Source organism: Doryrhamphus excisus, chromosome 4, assembly GCF_030265055.1.
Source record: "Doryrhamphus excisus isolate RoL2022-K1 chromosome 4, RoL_Dexc_1.0, whole genome shotgun sequence".
Taxonomy (NCBI): Eukaryota; Metazoa; Chordata; class Actinopteri; order Syngnathiformes; family Syngnathidae; genus Doryrhamphus; species Doryrhamphus excisus.
Window position 1 is genome coordinate 13,460,391 of NC_080469.1, and position 23,828 is coordinate 13,484,218.

The following is a 23,828-nucleotide window of genomic DNA, read 5'->3' on the forward strand; positions in this document are numbered from 1 at the left end:
TGGCAGTCTCTTAGCTCTAAATGTCCACGAAATCGACCTCACTTCTATTTAATTGGCATCTTTTAAAACAATAATTGAGACTAATACAGCGTCATTTTACCTAGGAATAAAAATTAAGTAATGGATTTGCTAATATGCAACCTTGATGTCTTTAGTCCTTGTTGCTGAATATGATCAATTAAATCCCATTCACCTTGTGATAGAGCTGTTTATTGCATCCAAATGTAATGACATAAATTGGCATATTTTTTAATTAAAAAAAACACCTCCGCTCAAGGGATGTGTTTAATTATACAGTATCTGCTGATAATATAAAATGTAATAATAACCTTTTCCTGGCAGTGGGAGTGGTGGCAGTGAATTATTCTTGATAATGAACCCTAAAAATAGCCTTGTCTGTGATGTTTATCCATCAGAAATCCTCCCATGTTGTGCTCAGCTCCGCTGCATCTCCGGTGTAATGACCACAAGTACTGCTGCTGTTTAAGACGTGTTTAACCTTAAAGACAAAGCAACACAAAATCAGTGAAGAAAAGCATAGATTGCCATAATGTATCTTCAAACTGACAAGCATAAAAACCCTGATGCTTACTTTGGGGGTGAGTGGTGGATTTAGCGTTCCTCTACTTAGTCCATCCCAGTTGAATCCTTCAAACCATCTAATGAAAAACAGAACACTTGTTTATTGTTATTCAAGAACACTATATTCCCTCAAATGTGGTTCTTTGAAGAAGACATCTGTTTGATGCAATTTAATATACTGTATGTCTATTCTGGTTTGCACTTGCTGCACGGCTATAAGACCATTCTGATGGTCTGCCGTGATGGAAACACTAACCCAATCACAGTGTAGTGCACACAGCCAAAACATTGCTATGGCTCTCTTCAACAATACGGTAACTTACTAAGAAGTATATTATGGTAATGGTTTTATTTCATTTGAACATGCATCAGATTACAATTGAATGCATCACATAATCAGTTCACAGTTCCACATGTCCAAAAGGAGTAGGAAGAAGCAAAGCTTATTAAATCCTACCCCTCCATCTGGTACTTTTACAATCAGTAACTGTTACATTTGTTCACTTCCTGCTTTCCATAATACAGAACAGGTTTTTATTGTTGTTTTTTGTAATAATGTACCTCGTACCCAAGTACGAGGTGATATGACCATACAATGACATAATGGGTACCATAGTAAGTGTCAATATAAAGATATATATAGAACATCATGACTGGTTCAAGACTCTTCATCCTATTTAGCAAACATCAACTGCTTGTATTGTTTCTTGAATTGACTCATCGTTGTGCATTGTTTGAGGTCCTTACTCAATCCATTCCATAGTTTGATTCCACATACTGAAATGCTATGGCTTTTTAACGTAGTCCTAGCATATAAGTTTTTCAAATTTAGTTCCTCCCTGAGATCATATTTCTCCTCTCTTGTAGAGAAGTATTGGATGACATTTTTCGTTAATTGGTTGTTTTTAGCCTTATGCATTATTTTAGGTGTTTGAAAATTAACTATATCAGCAAGTTTAAGTATTTGTGATTTTAGAAATAAGGAGTTAGTATGTTCTCTGTAGGCGCCATTGTGAATTATCCTTACTGACCTTTTTTGCAGTACATTTAGCGAGTGAAGATTGCTTTTATAATTATTACCCCATATTTCCACACAATAAGTAAGATATGGTAGAACCAGAGAGCAATAAAGAGTGTGGAGTGATTTCTGATTGAGAACAAGGTTTGCTTTGTTCAATACTGAAATATTTCTGGCCACCTTATGTTACAAAGCACAGCAGCAACATACCCCATGTTGTAATACCGGTGATATATAATACATATTTTATGCTGATATCAGCCCTGTTAATTGATGCATTTACGGGGTGGCCTGCACGCTTTTTGCATTGCACGTCTAAATGATTCACCTGCTGCGATCAGTATGGGAAGTATGTAGTATCAAGAGTATTTCCCCGTTCTTAATTCCTTAGATGTTAGGATTTCATTGTCCTATGCATTTGACAGTAACCCCCATGAGTCTTGGAATGTTAATGTACTATTTTCTATCCCAAGCTCTGACAGCGTAATAAACCTGCAGTCTTACTTGTGCTTCTGAATGTCCTTGGCCCCGTTTCTCTGACTGCCGAGTCTCTCTGAGGGATTGCGCCTTGGCAACAGAGCAAAAAGGGGACATAAAAAATAAGTACAGCATCAGAATGTGTCATTCGAGATGTCACTGAGCATCTTTGGTGTTTGAGGGAGGACATATTTTGTAACACCTGCACAGCTTCTTTATTAGAATGGAGGCACTCTTGCTGATTGCTTTTGGGAAGTCGATGTGATCAATGCCACGCACGGTCTCGCTGAGAATCCTCAATGGGTCAACGCCACTGAACGGAAGCCTGGAGACACAAATCTACAAAGTCCAAATACATTCCTCTTTCTATCTGTCATATGAAGTACAGTTGAGTGTTGTCTACATGTCAATGCTGTTGGGTGACTATAGAAAATGGTGCGTCGACCCGCTGGTTGAGGTGGCTCGGGTATCTAGTCCCGACTAGTGCCTCCCAGATGAGAGGTGGGGAGGGGTTCCGAGCATGCCCAGCCAGGAGAAGGCCCCGGGGCAGACCGAGGACACACTGGAGGCATTATGTCTCACAGCTGGCCTGGGAACGCCTTGGTGTCCACCCGGTGGAACTGGAACAGGTGGCCGGGGACCGGGAAGTCTGGGCTTCCCTACTGGGACAGCGGCCCCCATGACCCGGACTCAGATAAGCGGAGGAAAATGGATGGATGGAAGTACTGCTAATACATAATTTTTTACTATAAGGAGGATGTTCCATTGATTGCACCTCAGTTGCTTATAATAATATCAGTTAAAAACTGTGTCGAGACTTCGAAGATCCACTGTGTTTAAAACCGTGTGAGATGAAACAAGGTGTGAAACTCACCCACCAGTCAGTAGTTCAAACACAAAAACCCCCAAAGACCAGAAGTCTGCTGATACACTGTGGCCTTTGTTCAAGATGACTTCAGGGGCAATGTAGCCTGGAGTACCACAAAAGGTGTACGTCTTCTTCCCTACTTCCACCTTCTTCAAACTTCTAGAGCCAATCTAATGTAGATTCAAAACAGGGATCAGATTATGAGACAAAATGTGAAGGGAATTATTTTGTCCTTTTACCAGTTTAGCATAACCACGCTCATCCACGACAACATTTTCAGGCTTGACATCTCTATAAACGACATTTCGACTGTGAAGAAAGGTCAAGGCCTGTGTGACGCAAGCGGTGTAGAACTTGGTGCTGCTCTCGTCCAGAAATCCTCTGAGGTATGTGAATCAGTACAAATGCAGAAAACACAAAGAGAAAGCGTCAGTGTGCAACAGCTTTCAGGGGCAAAATCTCTCTCAAGTGTTTCATGTATCGGTGAAGGTCTTAATTACTGTCAATTCGAAAGTACGTACTTGTCTTTGAGCAGGCTGTAAAGATCACCATGGAGACAAGCCTCGGTCAGCATATAGAGGCACTCAGCATCTCTAAAGGTTTTATGCAACCTTGAATTAACAATGGAACATTTTTTTAGATGAGCTGCATTTACACAAAAAAGAAATTCATTCATTCAGAAAAGAAATTCAGTGATAGGACTACAGTACACAGCAACAACATCAGGTACACTGGCATTATATATATAATCCAATACAACTTTTATGCAGTATTCATGTTTCGAGGTATTGTTTTAGGAATTATACTAACCTTGCAGACTCAGTCTGTACATTTTTTTACGGTGTACTGTGTACGCTAAATACCCCACCATGGGGTCAAAGAAGATTGCGGGTGCCAGCAAATTGATAAAGAAGGTGAGAAAAATTATTGAATTAAAAAAATAACTCATTGCAAAGTATGAATATGGATGTACAGGAAGTCTACATCAACAATAAGTTCCATCCTTGTGATAAAAGAAGCAACTGGGGAAGCTAATGTTGTTATTAAAGGGTTAAAGACTTAAATGAAACAGTGATCTTCAGTGATGGTTTTGGACCACTCTGTGTAGAACACACATGTTCTCTCAGTGATTGCATGTTTTTTTTTTTGTGAGTACGCCGGTTTCTTCCCACAGTTATCTGTGTTCGCAGGTGGACTTAAGAACCTAAGTTCTAAACTAACATTAGCCCCAAAGGCCAAGATGTTTTCTCATGGAAAAATCTAATATTGAGATCAATACTCCTATACAGTACATCATCAGCACACACACATACAGATGTGTGAAGTTGTGAACATGATAGGACATGTCCCGATAATTCATGGTCAGATTAGCATTGACGACTAGGTCAGTAAGCAGCCTACACATCTTTTATCCTGGTTCCCAACACAAGCTGTGCCGAGATTGGAACATACCAATATAATGCACCCCTGTGGTTGAATTTTCAGCTGCTGAATGTGTTTTTATGTGGACATACTTTGTTATTTTAAAGTTATGTCGTGTTCGTTCATTCCTGATTGAAGATGTTGACTAGTACTACGATAGTCTGCGAATATACGACTATGGTTGTTTTGGCATGGTTGTTTGTTTCAAAATAAGTTATTGGTCATCGACAACCTCTTTGTCATTCACTCAATGCCCAGGCAAAAGCTCCAAATTGTCCATAGGTATGAATGTGAGTGTGAATGGTTGTTTGTCTATATGTGCCCTGTGATTGGCTGGCGACCAGTCCAGGCTGTACCCCGCCTCTCGCTGGGATAGGCTCCAGCATACCCGCGACCCTAGTAAGGATAAGCTGTACAAAAAATGGATGGGTGGATAAGAATGGTTTATGTGCTATGTACAATATCTTTTCAAATTAAACTGCCGGAGGAATCGCTGTCGCAGATCGCTGTAAACATTTTGTTTGATAAGGTTGCTGAGGTGGACCACCTCCAAGCAGGTCCACAGGCTGGATGACATTGCAGTGAAGGCCAGATTTGGCCCCCAGGTCTGAGTTTCATCTTTCTTTGTTACTCTTTGTTACTGTAATTACAACTACAATGTAATACTGCTGAATATGCTCATTCTTTTGTTGGATTACATGACATTCTGCGGGTGTACCTCATGTTAGTATGCTTGGGCTGCACTTTCTATTGATGATTAACACGCACTGCAATCAAAACAATCCCAATTAGAAGGGTGGAGACCTGACTAGGAATGGACAACGAGAATCCATTAGGATGTTTCGTTCTTTCAGGACGCGCTCTCTCAGACCGTTATGGATAATCAGCGTCTTCTTGAGGATCCTCATGGCATAAAGACACTTGACGTTACTCTTCACCTGCACCTGGAAGAGGCACCGATCAATCGATGACATTACATCATTTTTTGAAAATGCAGCATGCATCAAGATGGAAGCTCACCAGGTCTATGTGACCAAACTCTCCTGTTCGCAGAGTGCCGATTATCTGAAAATCAGCTAAGGTGGAAGATGAGAGGGAGGCAGGATCCTTGATCTCCGACCTGCTCACACAAGACAACATAGTGAGTTGCAGCTTTGTTTGGATGGAGAACACAGACATCATTCTTCTCACTCGTCCTTGCAGCCCATGTTTTGTTGCATCGCATGACTAGTGTCCAACACTATTCCATCAATGATGTCTCTGAAGGTCCTGCAAGACAGATATATATTAGCAGACACTTGACAAAATATTTTCCCAAAGCACATCAAGTGGCTTACTCTCTGTCAATGAGCAGGCATGCAACATCGCTGGCCGCAATCACATTCACAGTCCTCACATCCTCTCTGAAGACGAAAAAGACATTTTATTCAATTGAATAGTAGAAATAGCATGTGACACTAACAAATGAATAAATACCACATTCATTTCTTTCCTCACCCCCACAAAGCTTCTTCTCCAAACCACAGCCTCTCTGACAGTCTGGATAGGACTATTTGCTCTTCATCTCCTGGCTTCTTTTCTGTGACTTTTACCTACCCAATCAAGACAGACTCGCAATGAACAAGGGTGACACATTCAATCGTCACCATTCCAGAGACATTTCTAAAGCTTTGCTGACATTTGGCCCTCATTTGGCCCGACTTTACCTGGCCTTTGTTAATGATATAAAAGGTGTCCCCCGAGGCCCCTTGTCGAATGATGTAGTCACCTTCTGTGTAGTGAGCCTGTGGAGAGACATAAAGACAGACTGGGAAACAATCAAGCAAAACAGGAGGGAATAGGAAAAATAATGGAAGTGATGATCACAGATGATGTAGATCTTATGCTGAATCTGTACCTCCTCCATGAGATCACACATCTTCATGATGGCATCTTTGGGTAAGGACAGCAGGGAGGGAACACTACAAACACAAGCAATGTTTCATTTAGTCACTGTAAACAACAACAATGAAAAACCAACCAACCACTTTTACCATTTAGGAGCAGTGAGAAAGCTTGCAGTTTACTTTGTGTTCAACATGGACTGGTCCCCAGTCAATCGCAGCACACATATAGTAATTCAAACTCACATTCACACCAGTTAATCAAACATTTTGGACTAGGACATTCCAACAGTACTACCAATGTACCAACTCCAACGTCCTATGTAGACTCCTTAAGGCAATGGATGCATCCATCAGAGACTAGACATTTAGACTTTTACAGCAATGGAGCTCACTAATGCCATATTATTTTCTGTTGTTGGAACATACTGTACTATCGATACTGTACTGCCAGGGCCAAACGTCTCATAAAAACTGAGGGTGACTCAGTTTTTCATCACAAAGATGTGAGTATTAAGGTGCCAAACTATATTGAAGGTTGTTTAATGTTCTTATCAATTACTGTATAAATGTTGAGATGATTCACTTGTTAGGTAATAATAATCCCCCTTTTTAAGGACTTTATCTAGCTCAAGAAATAGGATAGTTTTCTCATATTCACTGTGGTTAGTAGATGATTTCCAAAGCAGGAAAAAAGTGCTGCTACAAGGCGGACAAGTGGTTTGCGCGCAGGCCTCACAGCTAAGACACCCTAGTTCAATTCCACCCTCTGCCATCTCTGTGTGGAGGTTGCATCTCCCCGTGCATGTGTGTGTTTTCTCCGGGTACTCCGGTTTCCTCCCACATTCCAAAAACATGCTAGGTTAATTGGTGACTCCAAATTGTCCATAGGTATGAATGTGAGTGTGAATGGTTGTTTGTCTATATGTGCCCTGTGATTGGCTGGTGACCAGTCCAGGGTGTACCCCGCCTCTCTCCCAATGACAGCTGGGATAGGCTCCAGCACCCCTGCGACCCTCATGAGGATAAGCGGTAGAAAATGAATGAATTAATGAAAAAAGTGGTCCAGATCACATAGTCATTGGGCCCCCAAATGACTAAATGGGCCCCTGTTTATAAAACAAGAAATCGCGCTTTGATACCAGATGCCGATGTAATTGTGACGCTGGAGACAAAACACAACTTTCTGCCTCCTTGCTTTTCCCGCCTCTTTGTGTTGTCTCTGTTTTCAGAGGCCCTCACTCCAGCTCCTCACCGCTGCTCCTGATTGGCTGTCTGGCTATTTTAAAAAAACGGTTGAACTTTAACATTCCCATTCAATTACGTATGTGACTTAATGCTAACATGTCGCCACGTACATAGTATCATGCCATTTAGTCATAACATGTGAAGGCAAGACTAGACCATTTAACAAGGTTAAGGTCAAATGTATTAATATAGCAACAGTATATATCCAATAGTATATATATATCTAATATATAATAGATATATAATAATATATCCAACAGTTAACTGCCCAACGTACTCCAGCAGCCAATAAAACTACACGGCTAATAATAAATTGTACAACGGAAAGGTAAAAACAATGCACTAAAATAATGACACGAATAAAACCATAAAAGCAATACCCAGGTTTACCCGTGTTAAAAGCCGGTCCATAAATGTGACATTTCAATCACGATTTGGGCTTGGTAAGGAGCTCGGGAGGAGGTGTCCAACTCAATTGCAGCATACTGAACAGGAGCTTCTCCCAGAGGAATTACACAAGGTCTGTGAGGTAGGACAACTCAATGCTATTTTCCAAACATTTCCGCGAGGCGGATGAAATTGCAGTGAGCTAAATTTGGCCCCTGGGCCTTGAGTTTGACATGTATTACTTCGGGGATAAAAACCGTGCCTTTTACTGACATTCACCTGCGTAACAGCTCAGATGTCCGAGCGAGGCTGTCGTGTCCACGTTGCATGAGTAGAGTCTGGTAACACTTGCGATCAATAACCCAAATCTTGCTGTCCAGCTGTGCTGAGGAGCAAAAACAGCACAGGATGAAACAGTCAACTTTCTCCAAAGAGAATATTTTGTGGAGGAAGTAGATTAGATTCTACAGGAAGATCTGAGGACTTATTATTCATTAAGGACATTATTTATAGAGAATTACTTTTTTTATCTTGTCTTATTTCCCTAACTATAATTAAACCTTTTCTTTTATAATTTAGCTGGGAAGACGATGTTTGAATTAATAATGATACACAATGATTGGTTCCTGCAAGTGGGACATTAGAAGTCGACTGTCTAATTACATCCACCATCTGATAGATGACAGCAACCTGATGGTTTACTACACCATTATAAACAGAATTATTAAAAATTATTTTAAAAACTGGAAAAAAATCTATAAAAAAAACTTCAATGCTTTTGCTTCTGCTATACCCTACACTTTTTCAGTACTTTGGTTCCGGTTTTCCACACCAAAATATCTGATAAAACATTCCACTGTTCTCAAATATCTTAATTTTGTACACAAAATAAGATTAAAAAAAAATAAAGAAATTAAGAATAAAGACAATAAATCAATCAATCAGTAATAAATAAGTAAAATAATAATAAAACAGCAAATAAGAAAAAACGTAAGAAACCACATACAGTTGGTAGAGAAATTATTTTTTTCATATTCAAATGTACAGTATTAACAATTATTTAACCTTTAACATGAACATTAATGAAACTAAAAAAATTAAATGAAATTAACTGAAATTAATAATTTTACCCAATTAGCAAGTTAGCATCGTACTCAGTTCCATCTGGGAGCAGCGTCGTAACTTTAACAACATGTTTGATGAGATGCTTTATCTTGACGTGTATTTTCCGTTTTATTCCAAATCATTTCCTGCATTTATTTGTACCCAGCGTCATAAGCCTTTAGCTTCATTGCTAATCCAAAGCAAAACAGGGCAGGGTAAACAGGGTAGGGTAACAGTATGGGCGGGGCAAAATCATATTAATTGTGTCCGGTGTGCACACAGCTTTAAGCTGTCATTTCAACATTAAACTTTGGTATCAAGGTGGGGGCCTCAAACTAGCATCTCCGCGAGTTTGTGACCCCTGCTTTACAGACGAGTTGCAGCCTGACAATGGAGAATATTATGATTATCATTATGGTTGTAATTTGCACTAGTGATACATTATACTGCAAGTTGTTTCAAGCATTTTAAACAGCACATTAAACAGATGATTAGACACTTCACCCCGTCGGCAATAATAAACAGATTGTTAAATTAACACTCCATATTGTTGGGTGTCTAAAGTGTATGTTGCCGAATAGAAATATGAGAAGAGATCGTCTTTCTCCTGTAGTAGTTTCACAGTGTCAACAACTCTTAGCATTATCTTTTTCATCACAAGTTTTATTGGATGTATTGCATGTTACTAACAGCTTATATATTCATGTGATCTTACAGAAGGTGACATCATATTCCATCAGCCGAGATCACATAATATCAACTCATGAAGAAGATGATGAAATTGGAAAAGAGCACGTAACAAAGGGAATTGTGCAGTGTATATAAAGGGCAAACCAAGTTAGTTTTCAATTTCAGCTGAACCCCAGCCTCTCTTTTTTTTGTTAGAAATGACTTAGAAGGGGGGGCGGCACGGCGGTCGAGTGGTTAGCGTGCTGACCTCACAGCTAGGAGGGCCAGGGTTCGATTCCAAATTGTCCATAGGTATGAATGTGAGTGTGAATGGTTGTTTGTCTATATGTGCCCTGTGATTGGCTGGCGACCAGTCCAGGGTGTACCCTGCCTCTCCTCTGCCTCCCCAAGACAGCTGGGATAGGCTCCAGCACCCCCACGACCCTCGTGAGGAAAAAGCGGTAGAAAATGAATGACTTAGAAGGGTTTCCTACAAAACCCAGACACAAGAGATGACATCTTTTACTAAAGAACCTGCAGAATGAAATTCAGTACTATAGTAGTAGAGTTTTCATTTTAATGCTGCATTTCGCAATACAGGAAGCAGGTGTTTTACATTCCATACCTATGTGAGGAAAGCATTTGGGAGACGTGCTGGTGTCTGCATGACCTCTGCTTGTGATAATCCCTTTGCCTAGAAATGAGTCACATCCAAACCTAATCTAAACATCGGTACTGACAAGGACCTCAGCTGTTGACCTGTCATATCGGCCTTGACGTACAGTAAGAGTACATTAAGTGGTGGTACCTGTGACGGAGTAGACTTGTGTGCAGTTGTACAGGAGCGCCACCTCTCCAAATGCTTCTCCAGGTTCAATTGTGAGCAATTTCTGTCCATCTTTTGTCACGTCCAGCCTCCCTTCTGTGATGGGATTAACTTGGTTTAGGCAGGAAGCATATGCAGCATGCATAACATTTCCTTTTAGTGTAACGTTAATAAAAACAGACACATCCCAACCATAAAATCTCTGTGCAGTGAACATAATGAGAGAATAGGGGAACAGCCATTACATCATAAACATTAGGATTCCTAAGGACAAAGCCTGATATGGTTACTAATCATTTGCACTCTCAAAACACAGAGCAGATTTCCTGATGAACGCTGTTGCTCGACAAGAATAACTTACCCTCTAAAACATAAGCCTGAGAGCCGCTGCTTCCCTCCTGTATCACACAGCAGCCATGATGGACAACGGTGGGGTACATGCAAGCTGTGACGGCTCTCGTTTCATCTTCGTCAAGGTTTTTCAACAATTCACTCTTCAAAAATGCAGCCTGGATCAACTCCTGACATCTGAAAGCATAAAAGGGGGGTTTGATTTCTGTATGATTGTGCAGACACTCACAGTCAGAAATAGGGGTACAAGAAGAGACCATTTCTCTTGATCAAAAAGCAACATCGTAGTGAGGCAGGCCCGGCAGCTTGTGAAAAATTAAGAAAAACATTTTTCCACTCAAAATAGATGGACGGATTTCAAACATGATGCCATCGAAGAAGAGTCCTGGCTGCTAAGTGCAATATAGTATGTCAAAATTGTCATAAAAGAAGAATAGAATGTAAATGTAGAAACGTAATGCCCATTTAGTCCTTATGTGTATTATTGATAACAGTTTTAAGATGACAGTTGGACCCTGGAACATATGACTAACATTCCTATCACTTTTCTCTGATTTAGATTCACAGAATACAAGAGGTGGACTTGCTCGGCTTCATGCTATGAAGCTGCACTGTACTTATTACAAGACCAAAAAGGTATTGCAATGTTACAATGACAAGCCCTTGCACCCTTTAAGGTACCAATGAGGTCAATGTTGTTTTTTTTCCTGAGAATGAATATCGCAGACGGAACATCATGTGCTCTTACTCCTGGCTTTTGTCAGAGATTTTCGGGGAAAAGGTGGTCGCAGAATCCAGAGTGAAGGACTCAGAAATTACTGTCTTCCTGTTGGCTCCCCGCAAGTCATCATCACCTTGAGCACAACAGGCTGCAAGATATAAAATATATACAGAAATATTTACTTTATAATATATATATATGTACATACACACAGTGATTACCCCTTGTAGTCTTAAATAAAAAGGATACAGTATATCATCCCAACCAGCATGATGTGTACCGGCGCCGGCTGCAGAAGGACCTGGCAGGACCACAGAAGCTCTATAGCGATCCAATTCTTCCTGGAGTCTGCGAATGAGTTCATCCTTGGTGTCCAACTCCAGCTCTAGCTCATCTATTAGGGTGTCCCTCTGGCGGAGCTCCTCAATCTTTAGCTGCAAGGCAAACTGAAGGTCTCGAAGCGTCCCCATGACCTGTACTTCATTACACACATGATGTATACACACAGTGTTTCAATGCTATGTAGGAATTTCATTACAATTGATTTGTCACTCATTTATGTGGTACACCATCACAGTTTGTGGAAATAGGTGAACTAGTTTTTACATAATCCTGCTAACAACCAAACAAACAAACAAACAGATGGCGGTAAATTATGTAGTGAACATGCAAATTGATAGATGGATGCAGTAGACAGACACAATGGCTACATTGATATAAAGCAAGTATTTACCAGCCTCCAAAGCAAACGGTCCATTCGACAGGTGCGGACGTCCTCTGCAAGTGAAGTGAGGGATGCTCCCTCCTCTTCTCTCCTCTCCTTTCCTCTCTTTCTCAGTTCGGGGGGCTGGACTCAAACGGCAGTCAGTCACATGACCAGAAAGCCAGGCTGGGTATACAGTATAATGATGACCTATATGTGGTTGACACAGTGTGTGAAGTGATTACATCTGAAGTAGTGATGCTAGTTATTGTAAATAAATAGGATACTATTTTATTTGCAGTGTTTTTAATTATCCACCAGTCCAGGGTGTACTCCACCTCTCGCCTGAACTCAGCTGGGGTAGGCTCCAGTGGTGGATCCAAAATTGTTTAATTGGGGTGGCCCAAGGTGAGACCATTACTCACATACAGGGGTTGATACCATAAGTTCATACCTGGAATGCTGACCAACAGGGGGAACATGGATAAGCGGCATAAAAGATTGATCTCCATCATGATGGGTGCTTTTATTATTAGGAGCGATGTGTTTATTGTTGAATATATTAATAGCAAAGGCACTCTTCTCATATAGAGTATCTTTGGCTAGAATTTTTCAGTAGGTCCTTGAGAACATCAGACCACCCCAGTCACGTAGATGATCTTTGACGAGACCAATATTGCTTCTGTCTGCGATTGGCTGGTGACCAGTCCAGGGTATACCCTGCCTCTCGCCCAAAGACAGCTGGGATAGACTCCAGCATACCCCCGCGACCCTAGTGAGGATATGTGGTATACAAAATGGATGGATGGAATATTGCTTCTGTTATAATTTATGACTCTGATTTATGTAGAACTGCATTTACGGTATGCACTGACATTACGGTATATTCAAAATGAAGAATGAAAGCGAAGTCCGGCCCCTCCGGTCGTTACCTTTCTAATAAATGTCCCCCCGTCGAATTCAGTTGCTGTAACAATGCGCAGACACCAACCAATTATGCCCCCTAGTGCCATTAAGCAGCATGTGGATGACATCAGCGCAATCTGATTATGAACACTTTCTTAAATTATTGGATATCTTATACAATAGATTATTACTGTCGAACGTAATAATCATAATAAAACAGACTCACAATTTAAACAACTATTGATCATCCAAATTGGTGGCAATCACCAGACCTTAACCAGCCCGGTCAGTAGGGGGTGCTCGATGGTAGCACTTAAGGATGGGCTGTCAACGAAGAAGAAGAAAAAGCTCTACATCGAAACTAGCCACGATATTTTTTAGCTCTTAGTCTAAATAGAGTCATATCTGATTTGTTCAGGGGTACGTTTAAAAAAAAATGATCCTTACTGTGAAGCCGCTTCAAGGGAAGGAATGCAGCGTACACGTAAGTGTTATAGTAAGTGTTATATGGCTGTTAATGTGCCCAGTTTAGTATGCTACAGTAGCTAGTGCTTGTAGCCTAGCTGTTTGCTAGCCAAAAGCGAAACAAAGCCTAACGTCCCTGCTAAAAATCTATCGCTCTGTTCATGTTATACTGTTCAGATTGTGTAAATGGATTCAAGTTTGTGTCAAAGCTCACTTTCGTGTGTAGAATAGTGTGTCGTTCACCTGGCTGTGCCCGCCGTATTGTAGTGTGTAGTACAGTGTACTAATGTGTGCTTGTAAAGTTTTTATATATAGAAACCGTTGGATGTATTACTAAAAAAATATGTTGCAATAATTTTTACAAGTTGCAATAGTAATGATACTACAGAATCACAGTTGAATAAAAACATTTTTATTTTTGTGGGATTTTGGGACTTAGCTGCGTGTGTCCGCTATCCTACATTGTGTGTTGACCAAATGACATCGTGGGATAATGTGGCATATTTAGGTGAAAGAAGATGAAAAAGTTTCCACTGTGAAAGAACTTGTATTTGAACGTCTCAACATACCACCTAATCAGCAGAGATTACTTTATAAAGGAAAAGCGCTGGCTGGTAAGTTTGTTTTTCATCTTACACAATTTCTCTTTTCCACTTGATTCCATCCTCTTTGTGATGACCACTTGTCCCTTTTAGATGAGCACAGGCTAAGTGACTACTCCATTGGGCCAGAAGCTAAATTAAATCTAGTAATCCGTCCGGTGGGAGAAAGGACTGGCTCTTCAGGGATGACCGCCAACAGTAGTAGCACATCTCAAGGAGGAGTGTGGCAGAGTGTGGTCACAATCCTTGCTAAACACTTCAGTCCTGCAGATGCTGCAAAGGTCCATGAACAGTTGATTAAGGTATTTAAAAAAAATGTAACACATGGTTTATAACCTTGGGTCTCAAGGGCAATGCAACTGGCTTGCAAATGCGTTTTTTCATCTTGGATTGCATTACTATAACAAGATCGCTGGATATAGTATAGGATTCTGCCAAGATCAAGCAATGCAAACTTTACAAGTTTGTCAGGAAATAGCTTTTTATGTAGAAGATGGAAGAGGCAATAACAGATTGTCATTAAAAGTCTAAAAATAAATAACATGGAGTTGCATTGCAAATAAAACTAAACGAAAAAAATACAATTATATGTATTATAAAGTTGTAATGTTACCAGAATAAATGTATAGAACTCTTATGTTATAGGTTTGGTTGCAGAGTAATTTTTAGTATTTTTTGTTTTATTGTATGACTCCTCACCAAAAATTATGCAGAATTGTTTCTTGTATAAAATGCAGTCTTATCCCAATATTTAGCCTTATTTACTTATAATTGTATTACATTAATTCATGGTGGTAACAAGCATGTGAAATACCTAGAAAGGTAAAAACATGGGATCCTCTTCCCCAAATTAGGTTTGGGGACTAAATCCAGATCCTAGAACCTCAGAAAACAGTATTTGTTTGAAAGCGTCATATCTTTCAACCCGCTGTTTTAATTTACTGAAAGTGTGTGTCTTTTGAACTTTCGCAGGATTATGAACGCTCACTGCGGCAACTCAGTCTCGACGACATAGAGCGTTTGGCCGGTAGGCTGCTTCACCCCGATGCCAACGGCATGGACACGTCATCATACATGGACTAAGAAGCTGCTAACTTCAAATATGGTGGTTTAGGAGGCTGCACATTGCTCAGACAAGTTGAGAGTTGAAAGTGATGTGAGGTGAAAATACAGTTTGTTGCTGTGATAGCGCTGTCTTATCCATTTGAAAGGCTTGGTATGTGGCGTTAATGCTGCAGTCATGTCACAAGACTTGATCACACTGTATTTAAATACAAAGGAATCATTCATGCTGATGGTGTCATGTTATAATTGCCTGCTACAACTCCCAGGGAACACTCATTCGTCTTTGAGGGTATTTATTTTTAATGTCATTGTTTTTAACAAATGTTTGTTCAATCAGGACAAGGCAGTACATTTTATCTATTTGGTCTTATTGTGTGATTTGTAAATACTCTTGTTTATATTCCAATATTAAAACAGGATAAACTTTATTCCTGTCTCCTTTCGTGTTTGTGTGCTAACATACGATTGATAACGGATGCCCTTTAAGGGGCGGTGTTACGCTATTGTCCCAGCCAATCATCTGTCGCGTACGCCTGTAATCTATATTTAATGACCAATCAGATTAATGGAAAGCATCACAAGACCCGCCCGCGATTGAGACATGACGGTTATTGTATTTACTGCACATTCTGGATGACACTTTTGCTCACAACACGAAAATATCGACTATTTTGTCCCTGCGAATTGTGACGAATAAACACGAATGAGAAGAGGGATTTACGTTGAACTCCGGTATGGTCTGAGACACGCTTGTTTTATGCCTCACTTCAAGCCTTTAGCGATTAGCCGTAGCCTGCTAACATTCACTGATGTTAATAGCCAGCCCGCCAGACTTTAACTTCAACGATTTATCCATTAATTATCATGCATATTGACGTTGGTATAGTGCCAATATATGAAGCGTAATCAGACTAATTACAGTCGGAAAACGTCTAATTTTATGGTGTTACGCGTTGCTAAATGTTTCAGCTTCCGAGCGGTTGGTTTGACTCCCAAGCAGGGCGGTACAGCTCTCTCTCATCAGCACCACTACTCCTTATAGTCCCAACAAATGTTCCCATTGCTTGAACATTTACCAGAGCAAATATGGTAACCCATTTGCTTCTCTTTTTGCCGTCAGTGAGTCCAGTCTAGTGGAAGAAGGATGGAGACTCTGATTCCAACCATCAACCGTCTGCAGGAGGTTTTCCTCACAGTGGGTGCAGAGATCATTCAGCTTCCTCAGATCGTAGTGGTTGGTTCACAGGTGAGATGCTTCACCATGCAGACCATGCACACTCACTGGCCGCCGCATCTACACACATTTTGGTGTCATTGAAGTGGAATAAACTGGGCGTCTGAAAATCAACAACTTCATTCAAGTTGCAGTTGAAGCCAACATTGTGTATCATGCATTCTCACAGCAGTCTACTGTATTTACTGCAGGGCTATTAAGGCCACGCCCGTTGCAAGCACTATTCATTTTTCCATCAGAGGCACAAGTACTCTGATGGAATATTTATCAATGCACATATAGCTCAAGAGGGTCAAAATGCATATATAAACACCTTCCAGGAAATGGTTGGGCATTTCCACAACAAACCTGAGCCATAGCACAAAACATTATGTTCTCCATACTCAATCTCTGAATTACAGATGACATACTGTTTGATCTAACAGAGCAGCGGCAAGAGCTCCGTGTTGGAGAGCCTGGTGGGGCGTGATTTCTTGCCTCGAGGATCAGGGATAGTCACCAGACGACCGCTGGTGTTGCAGCTTGTCAACATAGCCCCACTGGAGGAGCGACTAAAGATTGAGAATGGTAAGCCATGCTGCTTATTTAAAAGTATGTTTACCGTTACTTTAATGGTACACATTTACATCAGGCGGGGGTGTCCAAACTTGTACTCAGTTCGGTGGATTGAATGTATCACCCTGTAGTTTCTTACTGTTTGAACTGCTACACTTCTTTTTTCTTTTTTTAGGGCCTTCATGCTATTGTACTAACACACTTTTTTCCCTTAACACTTTCCAGGAAATGAAGTTAAACAAACTGGCCAAAACAGCTATCCAGGTCTCTGCATCCTAGTTTATTTCTCTGTTTCTATTTTCATACATTGTACATCAGGTATACCTACACAATGCAATCTAATACTACAGCTATATCCAATGTGGTATTCACATACATAATAATCTCAATTTACATTGACAAAACCTGATAATAATGATTGTATTCATTGATGTAAGAGGTGTTTCTAATACTATTTTTCCCTTCTCATGTAACTAAATGAGGCGACCCATATATTAGAAACAGCTCTGCAAACTACAATCAAAAGAATATCTCTCTGAGAGTGTCAATGAAAAAGGGGCATTAATATCAATGCAAAGGCATTGTATTGTATTAGACTGTGCAGGTGTACCTAATGTAATGTCCCCCCTCGCATACATTCATGTCAAATGACACAACCTTGTTTGTCTGTTAAGGTGTCAAAGCTGAAGAATGGGGCACATTCCTGCACTGCAAGAATCAGGTACACATGACCGTTAAATATTATATTATACTGCTAATACTGTTGTTCTCTGGCTGTCTGTGTGTGTGTGAGAGAGTCTTTTAGCTGATAGTCATCACTTTTTTATGAAGATTTTTACAGATTTTGGGGAAATTCGTCGTGAAATTGAAGCAGAGACCGAAAGGGCCTCGGGCAATAACAAGGTGAGGAGAAAGCGGAAAGATGTGGCATTGAGTGTCGTGTATGCATTCTTCCAAGAAGGTTGCCATTAAATTGTGTTTGGTAGCATAATCATTTTGAAAAATATCAAGCCATGAAAATTCACATGGTTTTGATCAAAATTAGTAATGCAATTTTAATTTAAATGTGAACTCAGATTCATAGTCTTTCTTGCTACTAAGGTCCCCATTTGTAGCCACTTAGTCATTGATTTAACAGGCCTCACTGTTGTATATTTTCTTTCTATGTCCACCAGGGGATTGCTCCTGAGCCCATACATTTGAAGATTTTCTCCCCCAAAGTCCTTAATCTCACCCTTGTTGATTTACCTGGGATTACTAAGGTAAATACATTAGTTCCTGTGTTTGTTTCACTTGTTCAAACACATGTTGGGATTGTGAGCACAGCCATACTTGCAATAAAATTGCGTCGTCAGGTTCCTGTTGGAGATCAGCCCGAGGACATCGAGTCTCAAGTGCAAGAGATGATCTTGTCCTTCATCTCCAATCCCAACTCCCTCATCCTGGCTGTCTCCCCAGCCAACTCCGACTTGGCCACCTCTGATGCTTTGAAATTGGCTCGAGAGGTCGATACAGATGGTGAGACATTTCTTCTTCACATTTCTTGTTTCTTTTTCAGTTATGTAACATGCAGGAAGTAAGACACAAGTCGTTTCAGGTCATTAGACCCACTGCGCTTTACATGTTCTGCTTTTCAATATTGCGACTCGCACTTTGGACAACCCTGAATTAATGGATTATAATGTTCATCCCTAATCCATACTAATGCATTTAATTACAGTCTATTTACTTTACTAGTATGTTGGTTAAGTGTCTTTACACCGTGTCCATCAGGTCGACGGACTCTGCTGGTGGTCAGCAAGCTGGATTTGATGGATGCAGGGACAGATGCTCTGGAGGTCCTTCTTGGTCGGGTCATTCCAGTCAGGCTTGGTATCATTGGGGTGGTTAACAGGTTTGCCATAATATTGAACCCTCTATCCAAAATATTTTTCTTGGATGACAAATAATAACCCTCTTAGGAGCCAGCATGACATCAACACTCAGAAGAGCCTGGAGGACTCCATGAAAGATGAGCAGGCCTTCTTGCAGCGTCACTACCCCTCGCTCGCCTCCCGTGCCGGCTCACGCTATCTGGCCAAAACACTCAGCAGACTGCTCATGCACCACATCAGGGACTGCTTGCCGGAACTCAAGACCCGCGTGACGGTGCTCAGCGCCCAGTACCAGGCGCGCCTCAACAGCTATGGCCAACCGGTGGAGGACCACAGCGCTACCCTGCTGCAGATTGTCACCAAGTTCGCTAGCGATTACTGCAACACCATCGAGGGAACAGCTCGTTACATTCAGACCTCTGAGCTGTGAGTGTGACAATTTATTTTGGGTGATCTCATCATAATGGTGCCAAAAAGAGTATAGTACACATAATTTATTTTGGTACCCTTCATAAAATTAGAAAAAGGTAGCTATCTAGAAGCTGCATCATTTGTTTGGGATCTGGGTCTCTCATGCAGCTGTGGTGGAGCCCGGATCTGTTACATATTCCACGAAACCTTCGGCCGCACGTTGCAGTCCATAGATCCATTAGGAGGACTGACAGAGCTTGATATCCTCACTGCCATCCGCAATGCTACCGTACGTTCCCTCTGACTTTTTACATGTGCACTTTGCTGAAAAAAAAAGGCTCATCTGTGTTTCCCATCCAGGGTCCAAGACCTGCACTTTTTGTGCCAGAGGTTTCTTTTGAGCTGCTGGTGAAACGTCAAATCAAGCGTCTGGAGGAGCCTAGTCTACGTTGCGTCGAGCTGGTCCATGAAGAGCTGCAGAGGATCATTCAGCACTGCTCGTCATTTAGCACGCAGGTAAGATGAGTGTGCGTTCACACTCTTGGATTAGTACAGGTTGGAAATGAGGTTTTGCGAATACATGAGCATGTAAGAGGTGATAGCAGAGTGCACTATAGTGTACTATAGCCTGCTAACAATTTTGCTTAAGCATCCTAGAAGCATCTTCAGAAAAGGCCCTATTGATCATCATTGAACAGCATCACCATTACACTTGTTTCTTTTTTTTCCCCCCAGGAGCTTCTTAGATTCCCCAAACTGCACGATTCCATTGTGGAAGTGGTGACTGGATTACTGAGGAAGCGCTTGCCAATTGCCAATGAAATGGTAATCCTTCTGTTATTTTACTGGAGCTCTGTGTTGCACTCCCGTTACCCAGTGTCTCCGGATTCACTCCCACGTCTGCTCCTGTGTTGCAGGTGCACAATTTAGTAGCAATAGAGCTTGCCTACATCAACACAAAGCATCCAGACTTCACAGATGCAGCCCAGGTGTCTGCATCTGTCAACAGCCAGCAGGTAGTTAATTGTCAATCACAAACATTTCCACAACTCTAAATGCCTCACAGAAATTTCCTGTGATTTCATTAGGCGGAGACCCTTGATGGAACGAAGCGCTGGAAGAATGAGAAGGTTGCTGAGGAGAAAGCCCCAGCTGCGGGCTTTGGCAGTCCCAGCAAAGGCCAGCCTATTAACCTCCTTGACACAGTGAGTTGTCCTTGACAACAGGTTCTTATTTCCAAATACAAGTTTAAATACACTGTAGCAACTGTAGCACAATTATGATGATGTCAGACCACTGAAAGAAATTAGTTATGGCTCACCGCCTGGACTTCCTTATATGGGTGTGCCTGGGTAGAAGCTGAGTGGTACCAATCACAGAGGAGTGGGCGTGACCGAGAACAGACCGCGGAATACAGCTGGAATAGGTGCAGATTCTGAAAGATCTAGAAAGCTTTCTGTGCGGGTTATTGTGTGTCGCTGCTCTATTGGAGTCCAGGTTATGCAGATCTCTTCTTGTGTTACCTTCAGTTTATCCCCAACTTCTATTCCAGGCGGTGCCCGTGTCTCGCAAGCTGAGTGCAAAGGAGCAAAGAGACTGTGAAGTCATCCAGCGCCTCATCAAGTGTTACTTCCTCATTGTTCGCAAGACTATCCAAGACAAGTCTGCACATTCAGGCAAAGGCTTTGTTTCTCTTTCTGTCATCATACTGATTGTCTCGTCTTGTGTGTGCAGCGTACCCAAGACCGTCATGCACTTCCTGGTGAACTTTGTGAAAGAGCATCTCCAGAGTGAACTTGTAGGTCAGCTCTACAAGCAGCCGCTACTGCAGGAGCTGCTCATTGAGTCGCAAGACACGGCACAGCAGAGGACAGAGGTGGCTCAAATGCTGGAGGTAAATCTAGATGACCATGAAATCTACCGTCTGGCTGCTGGGGATTTATTTAACTCCTGTTTCTTTTTTCTCAGGCCCTTAAAAAAGCCAATAACATCATCTCTGAGATCAGAGAGACACACTTATGGTAGCTAGAGGACACACACCGTCTTTTTCCCAGATATAAGATGATTGTGTGTGTGTGTGTGTGTGTGTGTGTGTGTCAGAGGCACCACTTTCTCCTGGACCAACGAGCATAGCACATTAGCTCCACCGTTGCCCTGAGCCGGGCTTCTCACTCAGGCCACATGATATCAATGTGAACCACAACCTGTGAACAAAGTCTTTTTGTGTGGTTTTGTCATGTTACGAGTCACTGGCATGTGGAATATGTATGTTTGGTATGTTCCCTGCCTGTCCTACCGGCCCATTTAGCAGGTGGATAGTATGTGTTTTATTTAGATGCACTCCAGTTTGAAAGCCCATCGTTGCATCCCTATTTGCAGAAATCATACTGATGTTGTGCAATATTCATTCCAAAAATGTTTACGGTAGTTGAGGTTATATTGGGAGGCACATGCTGCTTGTTAGTGCTGTGGCAGATGTCAATTTTGTTCAAGGACCCTATTGATTTTGAAAGATGTCCAAGTCCAATCCCCCCCCAGATAACCTGTTTGGAATCCTGCTTGTGGAATAGCTGCAATTTCTACTAACGCTCAAAATTTAGCGTTATGTCAGAGCAAGAAGCCAATTGATTTTGTACAGTAATATCGAGTAGATCCGACTTTCAACAGCCTTGAAGAACCCTGTTTATTTATGAGATATTTTCTACCAAGTGAATTGAGGTCGCTGAGGTTGTAATTGACATATCAGAGCAAGGGTGCTATTGATTTTGGAAAGTATTAGAGATTTATGAGGCAGCTGAAATGGAAGGCTCAGTCCCCAAAACTGATCATTTTATATGTTTGAGCAGAGGAACTGTTGATTTTGTACCATTGATTCAGGTAGCTGAGGTCATAGAACTGCATTGATTTAATTGTATATCTAGTGGCCATTGTTTTAGGGCAGAGCCAGAACCCTATTGGTTTTGTGCGATATGTGATATCAAAATGCTTGAAGGTCAAAGGTCAGAAATGTTGTGCTGCTGTCTACTCTGTGCGGTTTTCACACTGTAAGAGCACGAGCTCTAGTTTTATTTTATAGCAGCTGAAGTCATAGGTCAAATCAGGAGATCACGCTTTTTGGTAGAAGTGGCTTAGACTGAGGTGGGTGAGACCAAATGTCAAAGCTCCTTGTCAGACGTGCAATTTTCATTGTCATAGCAAGAACATTATTGTTTTTTTTTCATCACAGCTCTGGTTAAAGGCACATACTTTCCACGGCGTCAAAGCAAGAGTCCTACTGATTTTGAAGTATGTCTAATTCCAAATGAAGTCGCCAGATCTAAGTTTGTGTTGTGTACATGTTGTACCTCCCTGGGCCAGGTGTGTAGCAACAATCCTAGGTCAGGTCGCGGGGCCAGCATCATCCTAGGAAACAATGATACAACACGTATTCATGTTAAGAAATAGTCTAGACATATTGAGTTATATGAGGAATAAAATAATATCCTCATGAAACCCCTTTCAGACAGCTTTAAAGTGTGCAGATGTCCTGCTTGTTCCATCTTTGCACTCAGTACTTAGTCCGCTCCTTTACCCCCATATTCCTAGACGACTGACGGCTAGATTTGTGAAATAAGCATGGGCCAAAACTGCTGTTCGGACATATTCTAAGCGGCTAGTGTAGTGTTGGGGCCATACTGGAAACAGTTGTTGTGATAAATTTGTAATTTTAACCATCCAAAATTCCCATTTATGTTTGCAATATTTTGTCTTTATTGCTATAAAATTAACAACAAAAATAATATATTGGTATTCTTGTAATTCTGTGTCTCATACCACGTAGTGTCAGTTTGGCCCTAATACTCCTTGGTACATTAATTAATTATTATTATTTAGTAATAATAAATACCTTTCACCATCTAACATCCTCCTGTTTTCAAAATCAGGGAGCAAAACATTGTGAACAAGCTGTGTATGTTTGCATGTGTTTAATATGCATATATGGAAGTATGAATGTGTGTATTTTGTATTATTTAAGTGTAAATTATTCCTATATCATAATGTATGGACTGCCTGTGAGTTCTTGCCTGCCAATATTTGTGATAAATGTTATACTGTTGGAGGACATTAAAGCTAAAATGAAGGACACCATATAAAGTGTGTTTTTATTTGATGATATGATATGACATATATATATATATATAATCTGATAAAATAGGACATAAATAAACCGGTGCTTGTGTGTTTTTCAATAAATGTCTTCCGGACGTGTGGACAGGAATTGACGTTTACGGTTGAGAGCTTGGTTTTAGCTGGAGTACGGCCACAACAGTACCCGTGTTATTATTAGGATAATGATGGTGACTATTATGTTATTATTGTGCCTGTTGTAAGATAATCATAAAATAGTGCCATAGTGTGAGTTTTTGCTTGAATTCTAAAAATAATGCATTAAGATCAATATTGCTGCAAATAATTGA

The 23,828-nt window shown here is 41.0% G+C and overlaps 3 protein-coding genes across 9 annotated transcripts; 2 read left to right on the plus strand and 1 right to left on the minus strand.

Moving 5' to 3' along the window:
* Positions 1–6: 6 nt before the first annotated feature.
* prkg1l (protein kinase cGMP-dependent 1, like) lies at positions 7–12,716 on the minus strand. 3 transcript variants are annotated; one of them, XM_058070815.1, is made up of 20 exons: positions 12,290–12,716; positions 11,837–12,029; positions 11,584–11,704; positions 10,846–11,012; positions 10,467–10,580; positions 8,165–8,270; positions 6,265–6,328; positions 6,074–6,151; positions 5,865–5,959; positions 5,705–5,770; positions 5,559–5,636; positions 5,388–5,487; positions 5,172–5,311; positions 3,467–3,556; positions 3,185–3,326; positions 2,952–3,115; positions 2,280–2,402; positions 2,105–2,167; positions 593–659; positions 7–499 (listed from the first exon to the last, which is right to left on the minus strand). In XM_058070815.1, exons 1-20 carry the CDS (start codon positions 12,311–12,313, stop codon positions 413–415), a joined length of 2,082 nt encoding a protein of 693 aa, XP_057926798.1. In that variant the 5' UTR covers positions 12,314–12,716; the 3' UTR covers positions 7–412. The 3 variants fall into 3 exon arrangements, with proteins under 3 accessions (XP_057926798.1, XP_057926796.1, XP_057926799.1); XM_058070813.1 differs by having other exon boundaries at positions 11,822–12,029; XM_058070816.1 differs by having other exon boundaries at positions 11,822–12,034.
* A 765-nt stretch (positions 12,717–13,481) lies between these two features.
* Positions 13,482–15,725, plus strand: ubl4a (ubiquitin like 4A). Its single transcript, XM_058071343.1, has 4 exons — positions 13,482–13,649; positions 14,139–14,244; positions 14,326–14,534; positions 15,205–15,725. The coding sequence occupies exons 1-4, from the start codon at positions 13,602–13,604 to the stop codon at positions 15,313–15,315; spliced, it is 474 nt and encodes a 157-aa protein (XP_057927326.1). The 5' UTR covers positions 13,482–13,601; the 3' UTR covers positions 15,316–15,725.
* Positions 13,513–23,487, plus strand: si:dkey-32e23.4 (dynamin-1-like protein). 5 transcript variants are annotated; one of them, XM_058071341.1, is made up of 18 exons: positions 15,857–16,029; positions 16,418–16,543; positions 16,957–17,098; positions 17,312–17,350; positions 17,761–17,807; positions 17,918–17,989; positions 18,262–18,348; positions 18,442–18,604; positions 18,860–18,980; positions 19,048–19,386; positions 19,540–19,660; positions 19,732–19,887; positions 20,107–20,196; positions 20,289–20,387; positions 20,460–20,576; positions 20,924–21,033; positions 21,106–21,265; positions 21,340–23,487. In XM_058071341.1, exons 2-18 carry the CDS (start codon positions 16,442–16,444, stop codon positions 21,394–21,396), a joined length of 2,022 nt encoding a protein of 673 aa, XP_057927324.1. In that variant the 5' UTR covers positions 15,857–16,029; positions 16,418–16,441; the 3' UTR covers positions 21,397–23,487. The 5 variants fall into 5 exon arrangements, with proteins under 5 accessions (XP_057927322.1, XP_057927324.1, XP_057927321.1 ...); XM_058071339.1 differs by lacking the exon at positions 15,857–16,029 and adding an exon at positions 13,513–13,649 and having other exon boundaries at positions 20,924–21,265; XM_058071338.1 differs by having other exon boundaries at positions 20,924–21,265.
* Positions 23,488–23,828: the final 341 nt, after the last annotated feature.

Coding starts and splice junctions, on each gene's coding strand:
- prkg1l (XM_058070813.1), bottom strand. CDS start 12,313: ATGGACCGTTTGCTTTGGAGGCTG. Junction 10,581..10,845: donor TCAGGCTTATGTTTTAGAGG/GTAAGTTATTCT, acceptor ATCCCATCACAG/AAGGGAGGCTGGACGTGACA. Junction 2,403..2,951: donor TTTGAACTACTGACTGGTGG/GTGAGTTTCACA, acceptor TTGTGTCTCCAG/GCTTCCGTTCAGTGGCGTTG.
- ubl4a (XM_058071343.1), top strand. CDS start 13,602: ATGATCCTTACTGTGAAGCCGCTTCAAGGGAAGGAATGCAGCGTACAC. Junction 13,650..14,138: donor GGAAGGAATGCAGCGTACAC/GTAAGTGTTATA, acceptor TGGCATATTTAG/GTGAAAGAAGATGAAAAAGT. Junction 14,245..14,325: donor TAAAGGAAAAGCGCTGGCTG/GTAAGTTTGTTT, acceptor TGTCCCTTTTAG/ATGAGCACAGGCTAAGTGAC.
- si:dkey-32e23.4 (XM_058071339.1), top strand. CDS start 16,442: ATGGAGACTCTGATTCCAACCATCAACCGTCTGCAGGAGGTTTTCCTC. Junction 20,197..20,288: donor TGCCAATTGCCAATGAAATG/GTAATCCTTCTG, acceptor CCTGTGTTGCAG/GTGCACAATTTAGTAGCAAT. Junction 21,266..21,339: donor AGGTGGCTCAAATGCTGGAG/GTAAATCTAGAT, acceptor CTTTTTTCTCAG/GCCCTTAAAAAAGCCAATAA.